Source organism: Spinacia oleracea, chromosome 6, assembly GCF_020520425.1.
Source record: "Spinacia oleracea cultivar Varoflay chromosome 6, BTI_SOV_V1, whole genome shotgun sequence".
Classification (NCBI taxonomy): domain Eukaryota; kingdom Viridiplantae; phylum Streptophyta; class Magnoliopsida; order Caryophyllales; family Amaranthaceae; genus Spinacia; species Spinacia oleracea.
The window spans coordinates 129645250-129655025 of record NC_079492.1 but is presented as its reverse complement, the minus strand read 5'-3'; the positions used below and the strand labels follow the sequence as shown (position 1 = coordinate 129655025).

The 9776-nt window shown below is 35.6% G+C and overlaps 1 protein-coding gene across 1 annotated transcript; it reads left to right on the top strand.

The window, feature by feature from the left end:
• Nucleotides 1-745: 745 nt before the first annotated feature.
• LOC130463602 (uncharacterized) lies at nt 746-8092 on the top strand. The gene is made up of 14 exons (XM_056832781.1): nt 746-1049; nt 1137-2338; nt 2429-2612; nt 2712-5620; nt 5849-5862; nt 6046-6205; nt 6286-6559; nt 6639-6726; nt 6822-6943; nt 7046-7124; nt 7218-7347; nt 7439-7596; nt 7686-7806; nt 7898-8092. Exons 1-14 carry the CDS (start codon nt 746-748, stop codon nt 8090-8092), a joined length of 5940 nt encoding a protein of 1979 aa, XP_056688759.1.
• Nucleotides 8093-9776: the final 1684 nt, after the last annotated feature.

The following is a 9776-nucleotide window of genomic DNA, read 5'->3' as shown; positions in this document are numbered from 1 at the left end:
AGAGAGAAGAGAGAGAGAAGAGAGAGAAGATGAGCGGCGGTGAGAAGGAGATAGAAATGAAAACAAATCCAAATAGGTTTAAGGAGATAAGAGCAACAAAAATGAAATTGGGCAACCCGATTATTCTGTTTTTTGATCTTTGAGAATGAAATGGCCAGGCCCATTCTCCGAAAAAGAAATGAATTAGCCTTATTTGCCTTATTTGCCTTATTTGCCATGGCCAAACATGAATGAATATATATCTCTTATTATCCCTTAAATATATATATATATATATATATATATATATATATATATATATATATATATATATATATATATATATATATATATATATAAAATTAAATTTTTTCCTCTCTGCTTATTAGCTTGACAAGTTATGTTTGATTAGAGACCCGTTATTCATACTTTATTAAAAGGTAAATGAATAGATTTTAATTCCGTGGAAAATAAAAAATAAAAAGCATCAAACTAAAATATTTTATTTAATTTAAATTGAAATTTTTGTTTAAAGAAAAAATAAAAATCAAAAGGAAACACAATAAAATATTTATTGTAATTTAAATTAAAACATTCGTTCAAGTAGAAAAGAAAAACAAAAAGGCATCAACATAACCATAAAAAAACTTTAAAGTAATTGTTTTTTAAAAAAGCACATTATTTAGTAAATAACTTACATTATTCACTCTCCGATATACTTCGTACAACACGTGAATTTTAATACGTGTAGTTTTAGATTTTTGTAATGGACGAGAACGAAGATCAATGTATGCAAGATCAAAGATCCATATGGAGGGATCAAAAGCGACGACAGAGAAAATCGCTCACCCCAGAACAAATAGATCGTCTAAATACCAAACGAAGACTCACTTATGCCTCTGAAAACAAATCAAATGCTATAGCATCCCCTGAGAGTCAACCCCAAAGGCCATGTTCAGAAGGGCCTATGATTGTTAACAACACTCCCAACACTTTGGGAGCTCGAAGGGCTATGGCAGACATCACTAATCGTGCCAATAATGTCACGACTGGATGTGAAAGACGTGAACGTAAGTAATCCGAACATAAAAGATTCATTTAAGTATGTAAAAATTACCACTTACCTAACTAATCAAAAACACGATTTGATAATGCAGTGCAACCTATTGATGAACTTCGTTTACTCGATACTCGGGCAAATCTAGAAAATCGATTTTTTAGCGTCGGTGAAGGTAGGGCAACAAATCTGACAATATCATACCCAACATCAAACTCAAGAGATATGCCCAATCGATTCTTTTGTGTTGGCGAGAGCAGTACAGCCAATGCACGTATACCAGACCCTACTTCAGACGATGGAGACATGCCGCATTTTGTTGAGGCGGAGAATGAAATACGCATTCCGGGCCTATTATTCAATGTCGGTGAATGTCATGCAGTCGACACCAACAACATATCAAACCCTATCTCTGATGATATAAGGGTCTGGACAGTAGGGAGAACTGGTTACAGAAATTGTGCAAGAAATTACCACGAGAGTCATGGGGTTCCTATATTCAGTTTGCCATCCATGAAAACATGTCCACATTGCCAGGCACGCCTTTTCCATTGTGAATCTACTGAACTATGTTGCTTAAGCGGGAAGGTTAACTTACCTGATTTTCCATTGTCCGCTGATATGCTTGATCTATATTCTGATCAATCGGTATATGGGACTCATTTTAGGCAAAATATTCGTAAATACAACCACGTATTTTCATTCACTTCAATGGGAGTTCATTTAGATGACGAACTAGCAAATGCACGTCAAGGCGTGTACACATTTCGTGCACAAGGTTCAATTTACCATCGCATTGGAGGTTTCTTACCTTTGAATGCAGAAGATCGTCCCCGGTTTCTTCAAATCTACATTTACGATACTGAGCATGAAAATGAAAATCGTGCAGCCGAGAACTCATCATTGCGGCTCGAAGTCATCGACAGAATCAAGAATATTTTGAATGCTCACAATCCTTTTGTCCACAATCTTCGTCATCTTGCTCAGCGTAGTGACTTAAATGATTGCAAATTTGTCATCAAAGAGCAACCTACAAATAAACATCAATACTCAATGCCGACAGCTTCCCAAGTAGCAGCAATTGTCGTTGGCGGTGATGACATTTCCAACTTGAAAGATAGGGATATCATGATAGAGTCAGTAACTGGGCAACTGAGTTATATCAAAGACACTGCCGGTTATTATGACCCATTGCAGTATCCTCTACTTTTTCCTTATGGTTCTTACGGCTGGGATTTAAACAGTCGAAGTTCCACTGGTAAAAAGTTGACATGCCGGGAATTCTATGCATACATGTTTCAGGTGCATATTTCTAATAACTCTTTTTAAGCCTTATCCTAAAAATTGTATACTTATACCTTTTCTGACCAAAACAAGTATTTTGTGATATAGATGCGTCAAAATCTTGATTCTCTAATCTTGAGAGGCGGCCGTCTACTCCAACAATTTGTTGTCGATAACTGTGTAAAAATGCAAGCCAATAATTTGAGGTGGATTGCACTCAACCAAGATAAGATACGTGCTGATTTATACAAGGGTTTAGAGGATTCTTTACATGCTGGAGAGCATAACACAGGTCCACATTTAATTAATTAAATTGATTATATTACACTCAATATAGTTCATACATTGTTTCACATGCAATAAGGTTTGTGTGTATAATGTCCATTTGCAGAAAATGTTGGACGACGGACCATACTACCATCTTCATTCGTAGGAAGTCCAAGAGATATGCACCAGAGGTATCAAGATGCCATGGCATTGGTTCATAAGTTCGGCAAGCCCGATTTATTTCTTACAATGACATGCAATCCGTCTTGGCCAGAGATACAATCAGAATTGTTGGCCGGACAAGTACCAAACGATCGTCCAGACCTGTTGACACGGGTTTTTCATGCTAAACTTGAAGAGTTGAAAAAGGATGTTTTAGAAAGGGGCATCCTCGGAACGGTTGTTGCTTATGTATATGTGATTGAATTCCAAAAGAGGGGTCTTCCACATGTTCATATGTTATTGATTCTTGATCAGAATGACAAGCTAACCACTCCGGATGACTTTGACAAGATTGTGAGAGCAGTAATTCCCGATGAACAAGTGGAACCAAAATTGTATAAGGCAGTTCTTAAACACATGATTCATGGCCCATGTGGTGTTCTCAACCACAAATCCCCATGTATGAAACAAGGAAGTTGTAAGAAAGGATTCCCCAAGGAATTCTCCAATGATACAAAGCAAGGCAATGACTCATATCCTCTTTATCGCCGTCCACAAGATCGTCCAGCAGTACCATTGCGTGAAAATTCACGAGTTCGTGTAGATAATCGGTGGGTAGTCCCATATAATCCATTTTTGCTCCTAAAATATGATTGCCACATAAATATTGAGATATGCAGCAGCATCAAGTGTGTCAAATATCTGTATAAGTACATCCATAAGGGTTCAGATAGAGTCTCTATGGAAGTTCATAACGGAGATGAGATTGCACAATATGTTGATGCACGGTGGATTTGTGCACCCGAAGCTATGTGGAAACTTTACAAATTTCCCATGACTAGAATGTGTCCTTCCGTAGACCGTTTGCAGGTTCATTTGCCAAACATGCATCAAGTGAGGTTTGAAGCGAACCAACCAATCTCAAGCGTGTTAGAGAACCCAAGAAACTCTAAGACGATGCTCACTGAATTTTTCAAGATGAATTCGATTGATCCAAATGCAAGGAGATATCTTTATCGAGAATTTCCAGAGCATTACAGGTGGTTATCGACTTCACGTGAATGGCAAAAGAGAAAAAGTTCACAACGGGTTTTGGGTCGATTGTATGTAGCTTCACCGTTAGAAGGAGAACGGTTTTATATGAGAATGTTACTCAATCATGTGAGGGGGCCTACGTCGTTTGAACATTTAAGAACGGTCAATGGTGTCATACACCCAACATTCAGGGCTGCAGCTGAAGCCCTCGGTCTAATCGAAAATGATGAAAGCATTCGTCAATGTCTCTCAGAGGCATGTTCGGTACGAATGCCAACTGCATTACGTCGATTATTTGCAACCATCTTGATATATTGTCAACCAACAGGATTGCGTTCACTGTGGGATGAGTTTTTCCCTTACATGGTTGAGGATTATCCAACTTCTAACACAACAAACAATTGTGTTTTTCTCACTAACAAACTTTTGCAAGACTTGGATAGGTTATTACGACCGCTAAGAAAAAAGATTTCTGACTACACGGAGTTACCAAGTTTACCTGAAAGTACTGATGACATAGACGAGCTCCCTTCTATCATAGAGGAGTACTTTTCTATTCCGGTTCCAGATGAGGATTTAGCATGTGTTGCCACTCTCAATAGTGACCAACAAATTGCATACGATACAATAATGAATGCTGTCATTTCAAAGGCTGGTTGTTCTTTCTTTGTTGATGGTCCTGGCGGCACCGGAAAAACATTTTTATACAGAGCCCTTCTTGCTACTGTAAAAAGTAGAGGCGAAATAGCTATTCCCACTGCAACATCTGGAATTGCAGCAACGTTGTTGCACCAGGGAAGAACATCACATTCAACTTTTCAGCTTCCACTTAATCCAGATAGCTCATCAACTTGCTCATTCACCAAACGTTCTAAAACTGCAATTCTCCTAAAAAATTCTTCCATTATCGTATGGGATGAGGCCCCAATGACACACAGATATCAATTTGAAGCTGTTGATCGGTCACTCAAGGATTTAATGGGGAACGACTTGCCGTTTGGGGGGAAAATTATTGTGTTCGGTGGTGATTTCAGACAGGTTTTACCGGTGGTTCGAAATGGAACTAGAGCTCAAATGATTGACGTATCTTTTGTCAGGTCCCCTATGTGGAGACACATTCGTATTTTGCATTTGAGAGAAAATATGAGATCAATTGATGATAACGGCTTTGCTAATTTCTTACTCTCTGTTGGGAACGGTAATGAACCTACTGTTTCAGATCAGATGATAAGGTTACCGACTGGCATGATTATACCAACAGTGGCAGATAGTTCGATCGAGGCTTTGATCGACCAGGTCTTTCCAAGTTTAAGTGAGCACGTTGGTGATGGAAATTTTATAGTTGAAAGGGCAATCATCACACCTCTAAACGAAGACGCTGATAGGATAAATAATAAGGTTGTCAAAAAGTTTCTCGGAGAAGGAAAAACGTACTATTCGTTTGACTCTGTTCCTGAAGATAAGAGAAATTTGTATCAACAAGAGTTTTTGAATTCGATTTCTGCGTCGGGATTACCTCCTCATGCTCTCACCCTGAAACCTGGGGTACCTTTAATGCTTTTGAGAAATATTGATCCTAAACATGGTCTTTGCAATGGAACACGGTTGCTTTGCCATTCATTAAAGGAAAATTTCATTGATGCTGAGATATTAACCGGACATTCTAGGGGAAACAGAGTGTTTTTGCCAAGAATTCCCTTGAAAACTGCTGAAGATATAAAATTGCCATTCGAGATGGTCAGAAAGCAATTTCCTGTGAAGTTGAGTTTTGCCTTGACTATCAACAAGTCTCAGGGACAAACTATTCCACATGTTGGCATATACCTCCCTGATCATGTATTTAGCCACGGCCAGCTATATGTGGCATTATCACGAGGAATTTCAGAAAACACGACAAAGATCGTGATCGAAAAGGGAAAGGTCCAAGGCTGTGAAGGCATATTCACTAAAAATATTGTGTACAAAGAAGTTTTGTTGTCTTATGATTAGAGATACGAAACTAGAGTATTATTTTGTATTTTCCAGTTTTGTAATAAACGTTATTGTACTCTTGACACTGAGTAGTGTGTTACGTCAGCGTTAGCCGTATTTTTTCCAATGAATTTTATAATATATCGGACGAATTGAGGGATGTGATTTTTATATATCGGAGTAATTAAATTTATTCATGTACATAGCTTTCTTTTCATGTGATATCCATATTCATACATTGTGAATATCGGTTTATGTAATTCTAATTTTATTCTGAACTAACTTTACAGGATGACAGAGTACCATTATCCAACTTTTGAACATTTATATCCTAGCGGGGTACAACGATATGATGTACGAGCCCGACTAATTCGTAATTATGATATTTTCAACTACAACCACAAAGGAACAACTAAGAAAGCATGGAAAATGCTTTTTGTCGATGTTGAGGTAAATGACCATACACTTCATTCAATTTTTTCATTGAATCTGAACTATATCATAACTTTTACATGTGTTTTCTTTTGTAGGGTGAGGGCATACAGTGCAATATTTACGAGCCCGCAATTGAAAAGTTTATAGGACGGTTTCAAGAGGGATTCATTTATATACTCCTTGCTGTACAAGTGATATTTGCTGAAGGGAAAAACAAAATTGTCCCCAATTGGAAACAGATGATCATTAAAGAAGAAACAAATGTGATACGTGAAGAGGAGGATGACATTTCCATACCTTCATTCCACTATAATTTGGTTCATTTGAACAGATTAAGTTGTCACATCGACTGTACCAGTAGAGTTTATGGTACTTTTGTTGGCCTTTTTTCAATATATAGTTATCATGCATATGTCGTTTATTAATTGAAACATTGATGATCTTTTAGATGCAATGGGATTGGTCCTATACGTTTCACCAATTGAGAATATTGGTGTAGATTCATTCAAGCGAGACGTGGCAATAATGGATACAACGTAAGTCCCCTACATTATTAAAATGTTAATTACTTATCGAATTTGCCTATATTTCGATAAATTTGTCTTAATATTGTTTTACTTTCTACTTGCAGCTGGACTGTTATTAAATTAACACTTTGGAATGCTTTTGCGCACGTTCTTGATGAAAATCTTAATCATGTTGAGATTTGTCCAATCATTATAGCATGTGGTCTGCATGTCAAGAGCTTCTATGGTACATCATTCAAATTAAATTAGATAGTAAAGTCTTTTTAATATGTAGTTCAAAGTATAATATTCATATGTGATAATATTTCTAATTGATAATTACAAACAGGTACATATCTTTCCACGGGTTACTACACTAGGATTTATGTTAACCCAGTTAATGAAAAAACAACATCCTTATCTACATGGTATGCACAATTTCGCATAACCTTAATATTGTTTTAATATTAATGTACAACATAACCTTAAGTATTATGCTCACAAGTTTTTTTCACGTACAGGTATACATCGGAAAAACTGGCAAGGATAAGGAGAGATTGGTTTCGTTCATCGACTTTTTCGCTAAAGTCATCGATTGATATTTCTAATACTCCCCGTATCCGATTATCTCAATTTCCAACTGTGAGAAATGTATTGTTTCTAACCTTGAAGTTTGAGTGTTGTCAATATATTAAATACGATATTATGTACTTAATTGTCTAACTTTGTTTTTTTTTTGTAGGTACAATACTGTCGAGTTGCCGCATATGCATGTTGTGTTGATGATGTTAATAACGTCATTTATGAAGCATGCAATCGTTGCCTAAAAAAGGTTGCCATTTTTCAAGGACTATTAAAATGTCAATCTTGCAATATCAACAACACTGTAACTATCCCAAGGTAACTATCTAAATCTCTATTATACTTAAACACACATTATATATTGGTAAATATCTATAATAGTATTTTTTTTTAATTTCTTCTTATAGGTTGCTGCTTCGACTTACCATATTTGATAAAAGTGGTAATTTGAAAGTCACGATATTACACGATCTTGCACAATACCTTTTAGGTTGTTTATCTACTGAAGTAAAATCAGTACTTCAACAGGTTTCAATCTAATACTCTAACAACATAATTTTTTAATATAATTAACTCATGTTGTTTTTACATCTCAATATATATTTTAACGTTCATGCAGCCTAACGGACGTAATCGAGTGATGGAAAAAGTATTTGCATGTTTCGGAAACAGAGCTTTTTCATGGGTGCTACATCCACCAACTGGAGCTTTTAATCCTGAACATTCGTATACGGTTGGTTATGTGTTGCATATCGATTGGGCGGAGGAGTGCATGTGGTTAAACAAATATATTGCGAGCAAAAGAAGAAAGTGATACTCGCTATTTTGTATGTTTAATAACTATAAGTTTAGTACTTCAAATTTGGTTTTTCGATGGGATGTGTTAGTTGTATCAAAATAATGTTAAGTTTTTTAAATAGCTTTAATTGGTCATAAGATTCGATCATTCGTCATGTAAAGCTACGAGTATTATATGACCTCAATATCACAAAATATGGACTTTGCGAATGATTTTTAGTGCCAATTTTTTTAAAAATTCCGCACGCAAGAAATATTAGGCACAATAAAATTTCTAAAATGCACGCACGCATCGCGTGCATAAAATACTAGTAACTATATATTGTATCCTATATAGGAAGGAATAAAATCAATATCTATATCTCTATTACATAAGGGAAGAGAGGAGGGGTATTTCAGTAATTCCAATTTTGGTGTCCCGCATGTATAAGACTAAAACACCCCTAATATCCACAAATTATATTCAGATTAATTCAATATATAAATATATGTAGGAGTCATATTTGTTGAATTATTAGAGCGTCACGTAGAAAATCTAATGGTTTCGACCAATGAAAAATAAGATTTGTAATTTATTTTTGAATTAAAAAAATCGAGTACCACGTAGATAATTAATTTGCTAGGTGTCACGTAGATATATATATATTATTAAAGCAGAGTGAAGGTAAACGTGAGGCCTCCAAAATCCCATCCCTCAACTCTCATCGATTCTACTATAAAAGGCAATTCAATCAATACAAAAGTCAACTAATAAAGTTTAATAAAAGGAAACGTTATTAGGAAAAACATATTAAATGCAAACTTTTCAAAATTCCTAACATAGTTTAGAAAAAAAATTATTTCAACTTAATAAATTTAGGAGCAGGTAATTTGCTAATTAATAATTTATGTTTAGTATTCAATAAATTTAATAGCTTTCAAAAAAAATTCCTTAAAATATTTTATTGGTTATTTATCAATTATATTCAAATGGAAAAAATATCATATTTAACCCCCTAAAAACAAACTAATACGGAGTAATGGAGAACATAATTGAAAAAAAAAGGATGGATAACAGATTCTTAGATTCGGTATCCCGCTTAATTACTTGCCAACATCTATATGCCAACTAAAAACAAACTAATACGGAGTAATGGAGAACATAATTGAAAAAAAAGAAGGATGGATAACCGATTCTTAGATTCGGTATCCCGCTTAATTACTTGCCAACATCTATATGCCAACAGATTCCTTTGTGGGGGGGGGGGGGGGTGGGGTTTAGTTGACATAAGAAGTTGGTGTTTTTTAGAGAGGCGGGTAAGTAAGGGGAAAAGATTGGTTGGGTAGTGGCAGTGGTATTGTGACGATAAAAATTAAGTTGTTGCCACTAAGTTAATTGGGAATGTGAGAGAGAGAGAGAGAGCGTAGAAGTTGATACTAAAGGGAGTTGTAAAGAGAGAAAATATTGGTAATGAAGGTAGATTAGGAGAATGACGTAGGATTGGAGGAGAAGGATGTGGTAGTGGTGTAGAAAAGGAGACGGCAATGGATATTCTATTGGACGACAGTGAATAATAGATGGGATGAGTAGGTCGTTGTGCATTTTTTGGTAGTCAATGGTGGAATTTTCTACATAAATGATTTTTACAAAGGTTAATGGTTCTAAATTTGAAAGTTGAATGTGACATAGACTATATAGGTTGAAAAAGAACAAAAAGAAC

Coding starts and splice junctions, on each gene's coding strand:
- LOC130463602 (XM_056832781.1), top strand. CDS start 746: ATGGACGAGAACGAAGATCAATGTATGCAAGATCAAAGATCCATATGG. Junction 2,339..2,428: donor TCTATGCATACATGTTTCAG/GTGCATATTTCT, acceptor TTTGTGATATAG/ATGCGTCAAAATCTTGATTC. Junction 6,944..7,045: donor GCATGTCAAGAGCTTCTATG/GTACATCATTCA, acceptor AATTACAAACAG/GTACATATCTTTCCACGGGT.